Source organism: Musa acuminata, chromosome BXJ2-8 (genome assembly GCF_036884655.1).
Source record: "Musa acuminata AAA Group cultivar baxijiao chromosome BXJ2-8, Cavendish_Baxijiao_AAA, whole genome shotgun sequence".
NCBI lineage: Eukaryota > Viridiplantae > Streptophyta > Magnoliopsida > Zingiberales > Musaceae > Musa > Musa acuminata.
Genome location: NC_088345.1, coordinates 30,375,001 through 30,396,447, shown reverse-complemented (window position 1 = coordinate 30,396,447; position 21,447 = coordinate 30,375,001). Strand labels below are relative to the sequence as shown.

Here is a 21,447-nt window from a genome sequence, read left to right as displayed (position 1 = left end):
CCGTTCGATCCAGGACAACTACCTCTCCAGGTATTAATAATTTGATATAATTAATTTCATATATATTATGTTACTATGTTATTGCTAATAATAACATAAATTTTGCAACTGAACGGTGGAGTCTATTTGGAAATTCCATCCCGAACTTACAGAAATTTGCTATCAAAGTACTTAGTTTGACATGTAGTGCTTCAGGTTGTGAGCGAAACTGGAGTGTCTTTGAGCATTTAAGTATTACTAAATATTTTTATTTTAATTTATTTATTTATTTAGATATATGTATTAATATATTTTTTAATTATATGACATGACAGATTCACTCGAAGAGAATAAATCGGTTAGAACATCAACGATTGCACGATCTTGTTTACATAAAGTATAATCAAGCTTTGAAGACTCGTCATGATTTGAAAAATAGATTTGATTCAATCTCATTGCAAGATATTGATGATTCAAATGAGTGGTTAGTAGGAGAAATGGGTGCTAACTTGCAAGATGCTGAAGACGAGCTTGTATTTGAAGATGATAGATTGACGTGGGGAGATGTGGCAAGAGCTTCAGGTGCTGGAGAATTACAAACAAATACAAGACAGATGTTGAAGAGAAAAATGAGTGCAAAAGCATCAAGCTCGGCTCCTGCTATTGTTGAAGACATAGAGAATGAAACATATCTTGATGAAGAGGAAGGAATCGAAGAACAAGAGAAAGAAGACGAATTCAATAAAGATGATTTGTGTGAAAATGACGATAATATCGATTATGATGAATGACTTTGATGTAAAATTTTAATGTTTTGAATTTTGAAACTTTTTGTTAATGTGACATTGTGATTTTGTATCTTAGATTTTCTTAATTTAATAGCATATTTTTATTTAAAATTTTAAATAATTATATTTATTAATTATATTATATATTTTTATATTTTAGCGCCTCGCTTCGCTCGGGCGAGCGCCTAGCGCCTCGGGCGTTTTTGGACCTTGGCGCCTAACGCTTTTTAAATCACTGAGCAGTGCACAGTAGGGGGGAAGAGGAGTCATCGATGGTGGAAGGTGGGAAAGGAGAGGACGGCGAAGACGAAGGAACCTTTAGGCGACGATGGAGGAAGTTGTGGACAACGACATCAACGATAGAGAAAGCTATAGACTTGTCCCTCGATGATAGAGGGAGCTATGCAAGAAAAAAGCAACAACGAATGAGGAAGATTCGGACCTTTATATTGGCGACGGAGGAAGAAGATTGGACCTTTCCGTCGGTTGCAGAGGACGCAACGACAGATCTTAGGGTATACCGAGCGAGTTGAGGGGGGGGTGGCGTGGCGGTTGGGCGTTGGTGTGTGTTCAATGTTTACTGTGGGACTTAGGTGGTTCGATTCGTTAGATTAACTAAGGCGCTCACCCGAAATGCCCGACGACTGGGCTCAAGTGAGCACCCAAGCGACGCTTCAGTGAAGCACGTCGCCCAGACCCTGTGCGAGGCGCTCGGGATTCGCCTTGCCTGAAGGCCCAAGCGCCTTATAAAAACATTGCGCTACCCATAGCGCCTTTGGTATGTCCTGACATCACCGAATGAGCAATTGGTCAAAGCAAAGATTAACTACCATACTTGTCATTGGGCTTACTTAAACACCTACACCACCTGAATTATACCCTTTGCCCAAGGATAGCCATTAACCAAGAATTGGTCAGCCACTTAACTTAAGGCCCTCATGCTGGTGGCAAAGCTCTCCTAGATAAGTAGGCTTCCTCACACTGATGAGGGTACATGACTACTACAAAAAGACTAAGTTTTAGTGTTGTTGTCTCTCTTTCCTCACCTGCCTGACTTGAGCATCTGAGAGAGGGACCAATGGAACCATTCAAACATCTCTTTAGTTGTGTTCTATCTTGTGGGAAAAAGTATCTTCTCCTAGGTGATGCTCCCTTAGTCCAACTGAGGAGAATAAGGTGCCATGTAGCAATCATCTCCACCAGCAAGCCTATCCCAAAACTAAGCAAAAGCAACATTATTGATGAAAGCATTAATTCAGACATGAAATCACTATGAAAATAATATATTATGGGCAATGACAGGTGTATCCCTAGTTGATTAGGTTAGGTTTAATGTTATATTTGAGTTAAAGTCTACTGGGCTCCAAACAAATTCTTTTTTTGTCTTTATATTTTGAAAATTAAAAACAGTACTATCTTGTATTTAGCAATTACAATTCTGCTTTCAAAAGTATTTGACTGAAGGGAGATTAAGCCATTAGGAATTCAACTCCAAATGATAAGCCTTCCCATAGCAAATCGATAGAATCACAAAATTCCTGTAGAGAAGGTACACGTAGAATTCATTGAAATTAATAAAAATTACATCTCCTCAACCCAGTTCTTCTCCTTCTCCCTCAACCTTATTTATTGTTTAACCTTAAAGCCTTATCATGAAGTGTTCTAGATCATTTTAGGGAACCCTATATCACCCTCCACATGATCTATATTGCATCAAGACATTAAGGTGCAAACCCTGTATTTACATTTAAAATATCAATCTACCAAGAAAAATACAAAAATGCAATGATGATGTAATACATTACATGTATCAATACGTAGAAAGCATATAAATTGTGCTATACAAACTGTGTCATACAGTCAAAGAAAGTTTTTAAACTGACTGTGTTATACTGCGTTAACATGTATAAAGTAATACATACCATGTATCTATAAAGTCAAAGAAAGCTTAAAAACTGTGTTATACAGTTAGCCCATTTCAGTCTAATTCTTCTTTCTAAATTGCTTGTAGCAACCCACATCAAACTCGGTCTTGAGAGTAGTTGGCTTTAGAAAGTCAAATCACATGTAACATAATAATAATAATAATAATAATAATAAAGATATGGCTTCTCATCCTCTGCTCATTCCTTTCAAGAACACACCTTACACTCATCTCATTGTTTCTCTCCAAAGAAAAAACTTCAAGATTGATCCTGGTGTTTGACATGGCTACCACTCAAATCATAGTACATGAAAATGGCCTAAAGGGCTCAAATTTATGATAATTAATAGAAAGATAAGCAAGAAGCATCCAAAATTATTTTATAAACATTATTTAAAATACATTAACATTACAAAGCCAATTATATACATTAAAATTATCAACAACTACTTCTGGAGATCCTTCAAAGCAAGGTCTGCAATTTCGTACCGTACCGGAGTTTCGACGTTCACTCGGTACGGTACGAAACTGTATATCGAGCAGTATACCGTTCGGTATATATATATATATATATATATATAACTTGACGACGTCGTCGAAGCAATGTCACCTCTCTCTTCTCCCAGGCGGGGAGACATCGCCTCATTTATATATATATAAATTAATATATATATATATAAGATTATATATATATTTATATATTTTTTTTATTTAAAAGGCGACGTCGCATCGCCTCGGCGACGTCGCCTTTTTCTAAAATATTTATATATAAATATAAATATAAATATATATTATTTTATTATTTTTTTCGTTCCGTCCGATAGCAAGCGGTCCGCATACCGATATGCCGTCGGACCGGTACATACCGCCCGTACCGAGCGGTATCATTCGGTATTGCCTACCTTGCTTCAAAGCCTAAGTTACCCAATCTCAGGTTCAAATCATTTGCTGTTAATATGATTCCTAATGTCTTACAATACTAATGCTCAAGCCTAGGATAGATGAATAAGGTCTCCAAGGTTCCAAATTCAACATGGTCTAAAATAATCCAACATAATTTTATACCTATATCCTTCAATATTTTAGCTTCTACATTTTATTGCATATTGTAAAATGACAACTTCAAATATAGTTGTGGCATCAACAATTCGGATACAAGAAGTTTGATCTTTGTCAGTATCATCCCTAGTTGATACTGATCCGATCTAAAATCACATTTTATAATTATTTCAGTTTATTCCATTCGTGTTGATGTGATCTGACCTGACAATCATAATTACATCATTCCTAGTTGATAACAAACCAACACAATCCTACAAAATGTTTAAAAACAAATCTAAGGCTAATATTATTTTTTCTCTCATCTTTAGTTGTTTCCTTTTCCCTTCTCTTCCATTATGACCTGCTATAAGACCCCGATTTAGTCCACAACGAGAGAGATCATCAAAGGTAGAGGCAGTTTAAAAGATCTTATTTTAGAAGACGTTATTTGAAAAAATATATATTATTTTAAAAGATATTATTTGAAAAAATCACCATGAAAGAATAGGATTTTGATAGACTTATAAGATCTCATGATTTTAACTTATTTTGGGTCGATGATTCAGGATCAACGAAATTAATGGATTAGTTATCTCATTAGTTATTTCATGATGAGAGGCTCGAGTAGGAAAGAACTATCCGTAGTCGGGGCTAGGAGGCACATCACTACATAGCATCATTGAGTTATGTCTTGTATGCACCATGATAGAGTCTAATTCTTGGGTATAATGTGCGAAGGCGTCAAGCTCTTAAGGAGATTGCAACACCTTAGTTTAATCCCACATTAGGAGTAGGCAAAGAATTGGATTTACCTATAGGACTCTAATGGGTGAACTACTGTTAGTTTGGGCCTAAGCATTTTGGGTTAGTGGTTTAAGCTCAATGAAGTGAACAGGCCAACCATCTCATTAGGTCGGGTTGTGATTCATAGACTAAAGGAAGAGATGCTTCTAATAATCTCTCCTTCAGAGGCAACAAATCAGTATCAATTCTAGCTTATTTCTGCTATGTCCAGCTAATAATAATTAGATGCTGACCCTGACGACACAAGTATGGCGAAATATACTAACTTAGGGTGAAAAAACCCAAGATGAGCCACCACCTTAACTAAGAGAACCTACTCCAACATAGTAGGCAATGTAAACACAAAACCTTAAGAAAAACAATTTGATCACCAAATAATATAAATGCTTGTAATCTGAACTGAACTTGACTAATAAGGCCTGAAAAAAAACACCTACAAGTCTCCAGGTAAATTTTTTTCCCTAGATTATAGATAATATGGGATGAGAGAGCATGAATGTTAGACAAGTTCCCACTGAAACAGAAAAGTCCATTCCACTAATCCAAACTTCGCCTGCTTTGTCATCAAACTGCTTAAGTCATGATCCAAACTAATATGCGTATCCTCTTATTATACTCCAATCCCTTCATTCAATAGTATAAGATAACATTTCTAAATGTAGGTTGCCTACATAAAAATTTGACCAGTGTTCTTCTCTTGATGTCTTTTATTCCAGTTCAATGTTGAAGATGTATCAAAGTATTTAAGTTTTATTACTATTTGAAACAAAGAACTGATGATCAAAATCCATAACAACCATTTTTGTTGTTACCAAGAGTTTATTAGAAGTGACTAAGAGAATAGTATGGTATTCAGTGCTTCTTCCAAGATAGCTTCCCTAATACAGAGATGTCTAAGACGTGCCTCCGTCGTCAAAAAGTTTTGAAATGATGTATCCTGAAACACCAATAAAGATAGCATTTCTGACTTCATGAAACTACCATCACATATGTAATCCTTTCTACAGAACAGCTGCCCAATATAGTGGTACTAAGTTGACATTACACTAAAGCAGATGACAGTTTCGGCTCAAGAAATGCTATTTACAGCAGCATCTCTTCCTCTAGAAAATGCTTTTATGATTTTTTTTTCCTCCTACAGTCAAGCTATTGTGGGGATATTTTGAAAACAAAGACTTGAAAAACTTTTCAAAGGGAGTTAGCCTGCTAAAAGGTTTGCCTGTTCTAGACAATTAAGAAATTGCTTTAGAATGGCAACATACTTCTGTGCTAACTGTCACGGACAAAACTGTAAACAGGGTGTTTGATATAATGCTCATGTATGTCTGTGTCTTTCGGTTTTGTTCATGCTTTGCACAACATGTAAAGGACTAATGGTAGACTTAGCAATCCCTTTTTTTTTTTTTTGGTAGTCATCCTAGACTTGCAAACAAATGTTATATCATGTGGGCACTTGTGGGGATTTCGGTCTGAGTGGATCATTTTGGACCATTTGTTGTGCGACCGTTCAAAGCTTGTGAAGTCTGTTTGTAATTTGCATTGGCTATGAAGTGTTTGCTGAAATGATTGCTTGTGGATCCCGAGTGAGGTGCTTTCTCTATCCAATTTTCTCTTTTGTAGGTCCTAAGGGACCATAGGAGATTTCGGGGAGGTTGATCTTTGCGGATGGACACGCAAGAGTGTCGCACGACTTAAGCAAAACCAACTAAGTGCGTGACATAACGACAGAATCACTTCAAAATTTCCAATATATATATTTTCTAACTTGTCTCCTTATTGATCAACAACATGGTATCATAAAGTTTCTAACAAATTGTGCGAACAACAAAAGCAAGATGACAATTTGAATTAATAAAAGAAAAACAAGAGATGTATTAACCTTCAGCATCAAGAATGCAGTCTGACCGAGAAATATGTGTCTAACTGTACCATCCATTAATGTAACAGAATCTGTTGTCTACACTCGACATAGGGCAGTATGTATTATTTCAGTAAACAACAGTAAACGCACTCAGTGTCTGTATATATAGTACTTGATATTTGATTATTACTCTCGTTTTTTAATTTGTTAAAATTTGTTTAGAAAGAAATAGAAAGGAGGAGTCATATTATCATAATTTACCTTTTTTCCTATCCTCCACTTTTTCTCTACTCTCCAGCACCAAACCCTAACTGAAGAAATGGATGATCAGCCAACAGCTTACCATGACATCAGCGTGCCAGAGCAAGTTCTTTGCATAACAAATTATTATTTGGAAAATAATGTAGATGCACATGGACATGGACATACTTCGTGCTCAAGCAGACACAAAGATGACATTACGATGGTGATTGGGTTTTTATCTCATGAAACTCTGATAAATATATGCATCTTAAGTTAATCCTGGGTTCTAACTTCTCAAAACTTAGCCAGAAGAAGCCTTTGAATTTCCCCTTTTCCAATTTTTTTATTGTTCCTCTCGTCTGTGTCACCAGCATGCCACGCAACACTAGCAACCAACTGACTCGAATACAAGCACATCAAGTTTCATCAGTCAACTGGCATATGAGTGTTACAAAACCTTAGATCCTTCAAGTGCACATGAACATTTTTCAACTTCAAAATGTGAGTGATCCATAACCAAAAATTGAATTTTTCAATGATCATTGTCACTAGTATAGCCCGGTTCTCTTCCATGAATTCTTAGTTATCAAAGAGTCCACATCCTTATTCTTGGAGATACAACAAAATACCCATTTATATAGAGTTACCAAAAACCATTATATATCAAATTTGATCAGACTATTTATTGTTATTGTTGCATATGTATATCAACAACCATACTTCCACATAACTTCTATTTATTGACATTCAGGTTCTTGAGGTGTTTTTCCATTGGCTCTTTGTGTCAATGAGATGAGCATTGAGATCAGCATTGATACCTATGTCAAAGTTTGCAATTCCATCGCAGGAATTTAGAAGTTGCTTCAATGATTGCATGATCTTAAACTACAACTGATAAGAAAGATACCACCAACTAGCCACTCTGGTTTCTAGAAAAGCATAGGTCGCAAACTTTAAAGTGGGTTTTAGATCGAGATCAGAGAAAGAAAAACTTCATGTCCAGAGTCAGAATAGCCCAAAAATAAAAATAAAAATCACTACTAAAAAAACAATTCATAAAAACAATTCATCAAATAATACAAGAGAGTAAGAGACATCTTTGCGTGACACATGAATTACAAAAGTTCACATACAACCTAACATCATAAGGTCATATTTCTCAGGCTTGTGAATTAAAGTCAGGAAGAAGTTAGACACATTCTAGCTTTAAAAAAGTGGTGGCATTGATAATCTATTTGCAGGCACATCCTATAGGTCAAAGTCCATTAGCAAGGCCATCCATCCAAGTTTGTCCCACAATTTTTTTCATGAGTTTTACTGCAATGTTTTAGAGTCATTCATCAAATATCTAATCTCCTTTCTCCATGCAAAACATGCCCCTCACCCTTTAAATCTCCAGCACATGACCACTGAAGTTTTTAGCAATCCAATCATTCACTTCAAGCACAGAGAGTTTGTTAGTACCCTATAATTATAACCATCTGATTGAACAAAAGCACTTACAGTTAAACCATTTTATACTGTGAATTTTTCTTTTTAGCTCTCCTAGGAGTGGACATTTTTTCTTTCCCAATGTAACTGGAGGACTGGAGAGAAGCAAAAAGAAAAGGAGAGAAAAGAAAAGATGCTCTCCTTTTATTGGACTTTTAATTTTAAATTCATTATGCAGGCATCTCTGTATTAAAAGTGATGTCAGTAAAACTCACAATAAAAGGAAAAAACATATAATTTAAAAAGAAAAAGAAACAACAAACAAGTAGACAATATAAAAAGCTCCTACATACTTCTCAGTTGTCACAATTAAACAAGCCACTATTAAATATCAAATTAACAAATTACTAAGTAAGATGAAGTGTGGTGGTTCGCCGGATGTCTCAAATAAAAGCCACAACTGAAGACCCAAAACAGAGCCGATTCTGTGACCACGATGCAAAGGGACTGGCAGACCAGTAGTAGGCAAATGGTTCTGGTGGAGGGAGAGGCAACAATGATGGTGACTATGAATGGTGATAACAACTGACAAAAGACAGCAATGGTAGTTGGCACTTGGCATGATTCCTAGCTTATCCTGACCAATTACCAATAGATCCAGGCAGATTTCTGGTTGCTTCTAGCCAATTTCCAACCTCTCTCTCTAAATACCTAATTTGTCAGAACAGCTCAAATTACAATAGGCTGATCAGAGTTCGTTTAGGAGGTTCCAATTCATGTCCATAACAAGTAAGATCTGATTAGCTTGTAGTATTGTCGGGCATAAGATGGAAGGTTGTCTGACAGCTTCTGCAAACAAGCAGGTGAATGCTACAGAGACCGAGGGTCCATGAGTTTCGACTCTAACTGGAACCACGTCGAAAGAGAAGGCTCAGATGAAGATAATAAGATCTCTCATGATAACAAACCTATACAGTCTAGCAAAAATTATGGCATGAGAAAATGATGTGAAGAGGATGGCAGAAAGAACAACTAAGACAGGAACTATACAGGCATCAAGAATTAGGAAGAATAATAGCCCCATGTACGCCCAATCAAGTATGACCAGAAGATTAATTGTGCTTGAGGTTCATGTTGTTCTTCGAGTCTCCAAGGATCACAAACTCAAAGTTACTACAGGTCTAAGCTCTAGTCTTCTGTTAATGATAATGAAACAAATAAAGGAACTAAACTCAGACCAGCCTGATAGCAAACAAATAGAATAATGTCAGATAGCCATCTTCATTCGTGCAACAAAAGACGACTTGAAAACACAAAGACATGTTCGACACCCCCGTCAGCATACCGAAACAGAAATTTTTTTAAAATGCCAACTGTAGCTAATATGACTCACCCAATATTGCTTAAGTTATTCATTTTAAAATTTCAGATTGGATATTTTCTACAGGGCTTGGCTTTGTTTAGGGTAAACCACTATTAGACAGTGATATGAAATCTAAAACCACAGAATTCATCAGCAGCAATCACGTATCAGTATCTTATCTGAGAATCAGAAATTTCTTAGGCTACTCACATAGTGATTCCTCAAAACTATCACTATCCCCAGCAACATTCCATTTTGCAACTTTTCGTACTCTTCCTCTAAATGAAACACCAGGAGTGGCAGAATGCCGCTTACGTTGAAGTTCCTTGACACTTTCTTCACCTATAATGTAAGAACAACCAATTACAAAAGTTGAAAAGTTTTAAGATTAAGGATCAAGCAACAGGCATAGTCATACCTGGAAATGAGTCAGGCTTTGGCGGCAAAGGATAGTTTTCTTCCACCAATTTAAGCAGAAGTTCACGAGGGCCGGAGACAAAGTCATCCAGCTCAAGGCCCTGCTTTAAAAATCATCACAATGCAACAGCCTTTAAGGAAACATAAAATTCTAATCTAAACTGCAGTCTGAGTGCAGTAATTGTCAGATAAACAAGGGGGGAGAAGAGCACCTACATATTTCGTCACAGCCTCCTCGGTTCGAGCTTCTCCTGTACTTTGAAGGCCAATCACAACACACTTACCCTCAGCCAATGCCTGCTTGGCTAGCCTCACAGCAGCTGGAACCTTGGCTGACATACACATATGTCTGAAAAAACGCTGAAAAACAGAATTATCAAATTAGTCATTGTAATCATGAACAAGGTCTTGCTCAAAAGCACACACCTTCCATTAGGTTGAAAAATATTAAGATCAAGATAATGTAATCTTTAAAAAATGTACATTCATATGAGCATGATTGCCTCATATTTTAACTACATAGCCTTGCATAAATGTGCTAGCACACAACAAATCGATCGAGAACTTGATGAATTTTCTACAAGTGCATAAGACCACAACAAAATAGAACTATATTACCTGATGGCTGGCCCAATACAGCCGCCAAACCTGACTAGAGTTTGACTTATCCTCAGAAAGAAAAGCACTTGCTGATAATAATTCAACACGTAGCTCAGCCCAGAACTCAGCAGCCTTCTTAAACATATCCTAATTAATGCAATATAATTGTTAAACTTAAAATCAACTAAAAAGATATTTCACTGAGGCATCACATCATAAGGAGATCAAATACATAAATCACATGTGACAATATGATCTTTTTTCTGACTCCACCTAAAATGAAATGGAAAAAAGAATTTGTTGGAATTATGAAAATTCTAAGTGAATTAACCAGGCAGCAGGACAAATTGACACTAGAGTATACTCAAGGAAGGTTGACAGATACAAAAACACAAAATTGCAGTTAACAAATACTAAATAATTATGGAATTTGGTTGCTCACTAAACCAATATAACAGCCAAATATTACATGTACCAGAGAAATGCAGCTATCAAGTTCAAGATATAGCTAGTTCAAAGTCACCTTGTTAACATCCTCTAAATTTGACAATCCAAGAACATTTACAAGATTCATTCAATTTTCCAATAATTAGCTCATCCTACAGAACCTTGTGAACAAGAATTGGCACTTTTCAGAGAAAAAAAAAAAGTCCAGGTGATAGTTTAAGATAAGACACTATTTCTGATAAAGGGTCTAAGGTCACTATGCATAACTGAATCAACAAAGCAGCCAATCATAAACCAGTCAACATTAACGCACAAACCTTTTTAGAAGCACACTACAAAAAACATCAAAAACTGCCTTAAACCAAATAAATATTATGAGAACACAAACTAGCAAACAATCTCAACTACAAAATAGCAGAGAACTCAGGGTAAATGAAAAGCTGAAAAAGCTATTATACACTAGATAGTGGGCCCCATGCTGTTCATAACTAAACATAAAAGCATTAACAAAAATGAAGGCCATCCAAAGCAGTTGTACTAGCAAATTTTTCAATATGGTCAGCTGCAAATGCAACATTGCTTAAAGCATAATGATGTTAGTGAAGAAATTAAAATTCTATATACTACAAAAGTACATATATGTCATTTCTTCATTATGCTTTTGAAATGTATTCTAGTCACTCAAAGATATGGATAAGGCCTGTAAATCACTTACTTTTCCTGAGGTAAGCATGTTGCCATAGTTTTACCAAACTATCAAACCACTAGCAATATCAGTTTCAGAAATAGAAATAGGACAGGAATCAGTAGAATTACATGTTAGATATGACAGACCTCCTTAGGTTTCACAAGAATAAGTATGAACCTTAAAAGTGATCTCTAATAGTTTCAGATCTACAAAAGGTATCATGTTGTCCCAGTGCAAGTTCTGATTACTAAAAGATCCTATAGTGTTAATGTCACGACCCGGGTCTGATGGGCTAATTGGCCTATCAACTTCATTTGACCCAAACCACTGGCCAAAATGCTTAAGCTGAAGTTGAAAGTAGTACACTCATCAGACCTTTATAAGTCAATATTAGTCTTGCCCACTTCTGATATTGAACTAATCAGGGTGTTATAATCTCCCCCAATTAAGGACTTGATGTCCTCGTCGAGGTCCAGCATAGCTCCACGCCATGACGAGTCCTCTAACTCCATCCATGGGTAGACCTTTCCTACTCGAGCCCCCTCACCATGCCCAAATACTAGATCAACTCTGATACCAAATGTCACGACTCGAGTCTGATGGGCTGACTAGCCCATCAACTTTGTTGCCCTAAACCACTGGCCAAAATGCTTAAGTTGAAGTTAATAGTAGTATATTCATCGGACCCTTATAAGTCAATCTTAATATTGCCCACTTCCGATGTGGAACTAATCGGGGTGTTACAATTAAAACTGAAATAAAATTGGATTTTATCAAGAAAAGAAAATACCAATCTAAGGATTGCAATATCATTGGCAAACTCCAATATTACTGTGGCATTTATCAGTTCAATCGGTTGCCAGTTCATGGAACAAGTCTGAACTAGACAGTTCAGACCCAATATAAGGGGTACTGCCCCGAAGACCCCTTGTACTAGCCAAAATGCTTGAATTTTGACCCTTACCAACAACTATAGGTCAGTAATGGTTGGATTTTGAACCGGTACCACTAACCAATGGTCAAGTCAAATTCAATTTGACAGTCAGTAGCTCTTTGAGGTTTATTTAAGCACCATTTGCTGCCTCCCTTCCTCCTCTCACTCTCACAAACTCCCTCTTTTTTTCACTCTTTCTCTAGAATTTTGACTTAAACATGCTTAAGCTCCAAAATCGATGAATAGGGGAGGTTGATCTAGATAAAAGAGGTATTCAATCTCAAGACAGATCGCAGATGAAGCCTAGATCCATTCAAATCTAAGCTTGATCTTCGCAAATCAAAGGTAGATCCATTGGGATGTACTTTTTGGGCGAATGTGATAGAACCTCTGTGATGTTAACACCAAAAGGGGATCATCATATTTGCAGCCTTAAAATTATGAAGGATCTCAAGGAAAAGAGATGTATGATGATAGTTGGTCAAATTTTTCAGAATTGGATTCATCTTATGCCATAGAGCAGCAGCTCAATGATGATGGTCAAATCTTCACAGTCGTACATCCCATGGTTATACTTTTCATAGGAGGCTTTTACCACACAAGTTATTTAATGATGATGAGGCAACTATTGTTCGCAATCTTAGGCAATTCTAGCTAAGTCAGTGACATTATGGTATCAGAACGGGCAAGCACTTCAAGCAAACAGCGAAAGTTCGCAATCTTGCCATAGCTAAGAACCATGGTCAATCGAGCAAGATAGGACAAGCCAGACCATTGCCCCAAGCAACCGTAGATGGGCTACAAGTGCAAACTCGCTCTTAAGCTATCGGAGTCGCTCAAGTGGAGCACGACAACGAAAATGACAAGTGAGAACTTGACTATTCTCAACGCGGAGGAAGCTCAATCTGAAGCACCAACCGAATGAAAAGCCATAAGAAGAGGCTTACAACTGTGGAAACCCGCCTTGATGTTTTCAAAGCGAGTCTAGAGGAACTCTACAAAGGCCATGAAGGCTTATTGGCGTAGAAAACTCGTAAAAGGAGACGAATCGCGAATCGACAAGGTCGAGTCCCAAGTAAATCGATTAACAAAAGACACCAAAGCCTTCGTGCAGCACCTACACGAAATCTTCGTAAAACGTTCAAGATTACGTTGCTCACGAGGGCTCCTAATGTAGGAGTGAGCAACACCCGTGTTACTGTTAGAACCCTTACAGATTCTAAACTTGGGGTTGATCTCTTTAGGGGATCGGCCCTTGCAGAATCCTTGGAACTCTATAGGGGTTCCTCCCTCCAAGTTGTTGCTCAAAGGCTGCAGAAAAGATTCATCTATTGCTTATGAAAAGAGGAGGAATATATGACTATTTATAGGGCTTCTAAACCCTAACTCGTAATAGGACTCCTACTCAAGACTCTTACTTCTAACCAACGCCTAATAGAACTCCTACTCAAGACTCCTATTCCTTTACAACTTCTAATTCTTCTCTAAGAAACAACCTCCTAACCATAGCCGGCCTCTTCACCTCTTTAATAGGAGTCGGCTTAGGTAGGTTTTACATGAATGTCCCTCTCAATTAGGACTCTCCTAGCTAGAGTCCTAATAGTTACTCCGTCACAAAACTTTAGGGAACCTGAGCCACATTGCTACAGTGCTGTCAAGGATGCGAAGGAGCTCGAGAATTTTCTATTCGACATTGAACGATACTCCCGAGCTACAAGGCTTGATTCGGAATAAACCAAAGTTTCAATAACAACTATGTATCCGAATGGGGACGCAAAAATTTAGTGGCGAACACATTGGGAAGAGATCTAACAAGATTGGTGTCGAGTGGACACATAGGAGGACTTGAAGTGGGAGTCAAGAATTCAGTTCCTACCCGAGAACATTGAGTTCGTCGCAAGAAGGAAGCTGAGATAACTCCGCCAAAGTACTTCCATTTAAGACTACGTGAAGCAGTTTTCAACATTGATACTGGACATACAAGATATGTCCGAGAAGGACAAGCTATTCGGCTTCTTCGATAGCCTGAAGCCATGGGCACAATAGGAACTACATCGAAAGAATGTCACCGAGGGGCCATCGCAGCTACAAAAACAATCTTTGTGAAATCGCCCATCTAAGTATTTCTATGGGAAGTTTACAATCGAGCAAAAGAAAATGAGTTCCCACAAAGAGTCGAGTTCAAAAGGAAAGGTCCCAAAACCTAGCAACTACTTCATATGCGAATGATCGCACATAGTGAGGGAGTACCCACAAAAGCAAGCACTCAATGCGTTGATAACATCAATCGAACAAGGGCAAGGCCATCATCCATAATTTGAAGTTCGAAATCTAGCAACAACAGCGAGGAGTCGCAAGGACCACAGATGAGAGGAATGCACTTGTTGAACACGTAGAATCAAGTGAGAGAGAACATGAAGACAAAGCAATAGAAAACAAGGAGCAATAAGCTGATGTACGTTGACATCAAGCTAAATGGTCGAACAACTCATGCGATGGTGGACACGGGCACTACCCACAATTTCATTCCCGACCGAGAAGTAAGGCAACTTAGGCTGAACCTAAAGAAGAGCCCAAGTCGGATGAAGGCTGTGAACTCGGAGGCTAAGTAGATCTCCGAGTCGGCAAAGGAGGGTCTTATCAAAATCGGGATGTGGAGCGAACGCACAAACATGATGGCGATGTCGCTAGACGACTTCCAAGTAATCCTCATAATGAAGTTCATGCATGTGTGGTTCTAGTTAGTGTCAATGTCGTTCCTAAACTCCCTGTGCCTGATGGGAGGCAATGACCCCGGGATGGTTCTAGTTTCTCGAGGAGGAACCTATGACTCAACAAATATCAGCTTTACAAATAAATAAGAGGATGTGAAAAAATGAATTAACTTTTGTGGTCGTGGTAAAGCTGGAGCCACTTGATATAGAAGCCACTCATGATATTGCTATGTTGGCGAACATTTTAAAGGAGTTCACAGATGTTATGCCACCCGAGTTGCTGAGAACTTTGCTGCCATGTAGAGGTGTAGGTCACAGCATCAAGCTAGGGTCAAGAGTGAAGCCTCCAACGATACCTCCATACCACATGGCCCCTCTAGAGATGGCAAAGCTCAAGAAGCTGCTAGATGAACTACTAAGCAATGGTCTCATCTGTAATTCTAACGCACCATTCAGAGCTCCAGTTCTCTTCCGGAAGAAACAAGATGGTAGCCTCTGATTATGTCTTGACCATCGGGCCCTAAACAAGGCAACAGTGAAGAACAAGTATCTCATCCCATTCATCGCGGACTTGTTCGACCAACTAGGTAAGGCGAAATATTTCTCCAAACTCGACCTTCGGTCGAGGTACTAGCAAGTATGCATAACTGAAAGCGACGAAGCAAATACTACCTGTGTGACCACATATGGAGCATTCAAGTTCTTGGTGATGCCTTTCGACTTAACCAACTCTCTGGCCACATTTTGCACTCTCATGAACCAACTGTTCAAGAAGTATATAGACACGTTTATGATCATCTACATGGATGATATCGTTGTCTACAGCTAAACGCTCGAGGAGCATGTCAAACACTTTCATATAATTTTCAAGATTATTAGGGAGAATACTTTGTTCATGAAAAGGGAGAAGTGCTACCTTGCTTAGATAGAGATTTTATTCTTAGGGCATCGAATCAACAGAGGATCCATTCAGATGGACAAATCGAATGTACAAGCTGTGGCAAAGTGGCAAACACCAAAAGAAGATACTGGAGCTGAGATCTTTCCTTGGTTTTGTCAACTATTATTAGTACTTCATAGCTAGGTACTCAAAGCGTGCAGCTCCACTAATAGAGTTGCTAAAGGAGCAGCCTTGGAAATGGTCAAACAAATATAAAGCAGCATTCCAAGACCTAAAGGTTACTATGTTAAAAGATCGATACCCAAATTGTCATACTATAGAAAGCCTTTCGAAGTCCATACAAATACTTCAAACTTCGCTATTGGGAGAGTACTTATGCAAGAGGGTTACCCGGTGGCCTACGAGAGCCACAAGCTCAACAAGACCGAGTGACAATATCCGATGCACAAGTGGTCCACTATCTACGAGTATCGCGGCATTACCTACTCGGAATGCAATTTGTGCTAAGGACAAACAATATCGCATTGAGTTACTTTTAAACTCAAAATAAGCTCTCCCTAAACAAGCACGGTAGTAAAATTTCCTAGTTAAATTTGATATGACAATGGAATACAACCCTAGAAGAGCAAATGTCGTAGCTGATGCATTAAGTAAAAAAGTGGAGTCGGTGAATGTCGTGCAACTGAAAGGGGAAGGCCAAGCAAGTTAGCTACACTTCAACTTCCTTTCCAAGATCAAGGATATACTCTACAATGATCCCCAAGCAGTAACCCTAATACAAATGATAAAAGAAGGTAAGGCACGATATTTTCGGGTTTAAGAGAGACTCGTCTATATCAAAAGGAATATTGTTTATGTTCCCCGAACAGACAATTTGAGGCACGAACTCTTGAGTGTCATAATTTCCTTTGGGCAGGACATCCAGATATTCACCGAACGTTAGTTCTCATGAAGAGGGCCTTTTATTGGCCGAAGATAGGGATTGATGTGAAAAAATATGCTCGGGCGTGCCTTATTTACCAACAAGATACGGTAGAGCAACGGAAATTGGTGGGACTTTTGGAGTCATTGCCCATACTAAAAAGGTCGTGGGAGAGCATTTCCTTGGACTTCATATCAAGCTTACCGGCAGTAGGGGAACTTGGCACGATACTTAGTGAAGTGGCAAAAGCTTCCTTGGACAAAAGTCAGTTAGAAGCATAAAGATGTCCTATAATATGAAAAAGCAGTCATCAAAGCCTACCATCAAGCGTCAACGAGGGCGTCGACAATTTAAGTGGGAAAGAATGTCACGAATGATCATCGCACACCCACAACACCTTCATCTACTGATCGTTTGTTGCTTTTGTTTGCTTATACATATGTTTAGCAGTGTATTTTGCTATATTTTTGTGTTTTTGCTTGATAACTGTGAGCAAGAATAATTTGTGGGGCAACAGAGCGACTGCTCACCAGAACGGGCAAGCTGCCCCAAAATGGCCTAGTTTTCACGTGTCATAGCCTATTTTCTACAGTCTGCAATGTGATGCGAAATGTCAACCATCTCAGCACCCTAGAACCACCCGTGTGGTACAGGGCTAGATGGGAGCTTGGGGTAGTGTTGAGCATTAATTGGATTCACAAATTCGCACGTAAAGCCTACGAGAACTTGACAACGCGCCAGACACCTGGTGAGCAATCGTTTGTAGACTTACGACTATTTGTTTGTCGTCTAAAGTCCTTATTTTCCCCCTCTCTTTTTTCTCTTGCACACCAAGTGTTTATTGAATTGCTTGTAAAGCTATCCTCTTTGCAAGGCGTCGGGACTTGTCCGTCATTTTTTTTCAAAATTTATCAATTTGCTCTCTTACAGGTCCTTCAAAACCTGAGCAAGATTGCAACTAGGCTAACCCTTTTCGGACGAATAACATAAGGGTGTCTTACGACTTAAGCAATTCCAACTGAGTCCGTGACAGGCTGTTTAGTTTCTAAAAGCTATATATATTTTATTTTGCTCATATCTTAGAGTTTTGACACCTAGTTCTATTTCTTCACTCTTTTCTTTATATTAATGGGCACTATAATCCAAGGAAGCAACCTTATTCAATGAAGGATTATGTGATGAGGTTCTTCGATAGATCCATAACAATAAGAATTTCTACCTTCGACCCCTAACCACTAAGCAATTTGGTTTCATATTCTATTGGTTGATACTTATTTTTACTTTATTTTTTGTTTAATTTGATTGTAAAAACCAAGAAAGTAAAATAGAAAGAACATTAAAATAATATTTTTCTAATTTTTGACTAATTTTTCAATTGATTTTTCAAATATCAATATGTACGAATGTATTGAATTGGCAGTCAATACACATCGATATGTCTAAGATAGGTATAGGACTAGGTACGAAATTGCATTCCACATAATGATCAAGGGTCCAATGAGGTCAAATTCTAGGTTAGAAATTAGTATTAGATACATGCATCTCATTTTATATTTGATTGTATATTAATTGCAATGATACTTAAACAATCAAGTCCAAAAGTACCTAAGACCTTTCATATTGTTCATGTAACACCTTGGTCACATAGGCTTAAACATGTAACTAGGCTAAGCCCAAAAGTGGGCTAAGAATTAGAATATCTTAGAAGGGTTTGATGGACGAACTACTGTTAACTTGGGCTTAAGCATTTTGAGCTAGTGATCTAGGCTCAACAAAGTTAACAAGATAGTTACCCCATTAAATTTCAGCATGTAGCTATGTATCAAATAATTAAGGTATAGTTCCACGTTAAATGTTGGATTATTAAGATCTATTGTGATATTATATACTTGTATAAAGCGTGAGATGTTTCATGGATAAACATGTCAAGTAACTATAGTAATGGTACTCTAGGGTTTATTAAATATGCTAAACCAATAAACAAAAATAACTATGTCAAGTCTGATACATACCACAGTGCAGTAGAAAATGAGAAAGAAATATGCATGGTTAAAAATTATTTTGAAGGCCACGACATAGTTTATCTTCTGAGAGAATGAATAGAGCAAAACTACTGAAATTACAACCACCAAAACACCAATGAATGTCACTAAGGACTAATAGCTCAATACCATCATTCTCTCCTCCAAGGGTGCTTCTATTACTTCAAACTCAGCGCCTTTATAACTTAGCGTACGACAAACATACATACCCCTAAAATAGGTAAATAGTCATAATGTTAGGAGAACATCAACCACAATGAACAAGACATGAAGGTCCCAAATTTTCTCACCTAGCCTTCATGTCCATGGCAACCAGTTCCAGTGCTCCAACGCCACCCTTATCAAGAGCCCCTGTAAAATTTGGTAGAAAAAAATGAAACACATGTTAAAGACACTTTTCAAACAAAAGCCATTATTACAAGAGAATCAAGAAACTACAACTATAGAATGGAAGGACAATAAACCAAAGGGTAAAAACTTAAATATGACATAAAATTCACTACTTAAAGGCCTAGGTTTTTATCACATAAAACTAAAAGAAATTAAAGGATAAACAATTTTATCAACCACACGAAACTAGTTGTCTGTATTATTATAGTCTAGAAAAACAATTTGAGAACTTTTCTTTTCCATCATTCATGCCAGTAGCACACCGGTGTCCACACAACATTAAACTAAAACTGCAGATGGCATATACCACACAAAAAGTATTATCTATAGTACACATGGATGAAAATGGAATGGACAAGTTTTAGATATCCCAAAGTATGAAAATTTGTCATGCAATTAGTCCAGTCATTAACCCAAACGGACAAAGCATACCTCATCAGTCACAAAAATAAAAGCAGTTAAACATGACTTACAATCTAACATTGATAAATACTGTGAAGTGCATAGAATGTTTTCTTGTGGAAAGAGCACAAATGCATCCATGATAGCTGGTCTATTGATGCCTTGATGGATTGTCTAATTGTTAGTCCTGGGTATAGTAAGTGTCTTGCTCAGAATGTACAATCCAATCAACTGAAATGCCAGTTTACTATATTATTAATAGTTTTGAAATTAAACCATTTTATAAAGAATATTTACCATCACAACCAGCATTTAATGGTCAGATAGGATTCCAGATAAGGGTTCTTTGGACAATACATATAAAAGAAGTAGCAAGGTCGATTAGGTGTGCTTAAGCTCAAATATTTTAATCCGGCCTTATTGGCAAATGGTATTGGAGATTATTCAACAAAAAAAAAGTTGCTTTGTTATTATGTTGTTGTTTAAATACTTGGGACATCCATCTTCTAGAATTATCATTCACCCCAATGATTTAAAAAGCGCTAGGCGCCATAAGGCATTAAGGTCCAAAAACGCCCAAGGCGCTAGGCGCTCGCCCGAGCGAAGCGAGATGCTAAAATATAAAAATATATAATATAATTAATATAAATTATTTAAATAAAAATATACTATTAAATTAAGAAAATTGGGTACAAAATCACAATATCATATTAATAAAAAGTCTCAAAAATCAAAAAAATAAAATTTTACATCAAATCTATTGAGTTGCTCTATACACTTGTCATTTATTCTGAAACTTAACAATAATTTTAAATAAATAAAAATTAATAGCATTAAAATCAAAATAATATATTATTAATCTAATAAATAAAAATATTATTATTAGTATACAGTAAGCAGTATACTGTTAATATATTGTTAACAGTATAGTGAGAAGAGTGTGAGAAGACCAAGGCTGCTGAGGCAACGACAGCGGTAGCTAGAGTGGGAGCGGCGAGCGGTAGTTGTAGCGGGAGCCGCGAGCGATAGCGGGAGTGGGAGCGGCGAGCGACGACAGCAGTGACAAGCGATGATTGTGGCAGCGGTGAGAAGTCGGCAAGCAGCGATTATGGCAGCGGCGACTAGCGACAGTGGCAGCGGCAGTAGAGAGCAGCGAAAGCGGAGAAGAAATCTCGACGGCAAAATCACGAGTGTTAGGGTTGGGGAAGTCGGGGAAATCGTGAGAGGGAGCCTATCGATGATTTAGTTGGTTCGATTAAACCAACTAAAGCATCGAAGATCGAACCACAAGTAAAACATTGGTTCGATCGCCTAGTTTAACCCGGGCGCTCGCCCGAAGCGCCCGGCGCCTGGGCTCGGGCGAACGCCGAGGCGGCGCCTCGTTGAAGCGAGGCGCTTGGACATGAAGCGAGGCGCTCAGGCCTCGCCTCGCCTCGCCCGAGCGCCTATTGCAATCACTGATTCACCCTACCTAGGACATTGTCACCATTAAGGCTTCCTTTTTCGGTAAGTAGAATTATCCTTTCCTGCATCTATATGTTCGAGCCAGGAAATAA

General features: G+C 37.9%; 1 protein-coding gene across 4 annotated transcripts in view; it reads right to left on the bottom strand.

The window, feature by feature from the left end:
* Nucleotides 1-21,447, bottom strand: part of LOC135619356 (protein FORGETTER 1-like) — a 90,787-nt gene that overhangs the window by 54,452 nt on the left and 14,888 nt on the right. For 2 of the 4 annotated variants that reach the window (XM_065121281.1, XM_065121283.1), the window contains exons 9-14: nucleotides 19,390-19,450; nucleotides 19,229-19,310; nucleotides 10,470-10,598; nucleotides 10,068-10,211; nucleotides 9,853-9,955; nucleotides 9,645-9,776 (exon numbers count right to left, since the gene is read on the bottom strand). In XM_065121281.1, coding sequence (XP_064977353.1) covers nucleotides 9,645-9,776; nucleotides 9,853-9,955; nucleotides 10,068-10,211; nucleotides 10,470-10,598; nucleotides 19,229-19,310; nucleotides 19,390-19,450 — 651 coding nt within the window. The remainder of the gene's footprint in view (nucleotides 1-9,644; nucleotides 9,777-9,852; nucleotides 9,956-10,067; nucleotides 10,212-10,469; nucleotides 10,599-19,228; nucleotides 19,311-19,389; nucleotides 19,451-21,447) is intronic. The other 2 variants (XM_065121282.1, XM_065121284.1) reach the window with 1 other exon arrangement.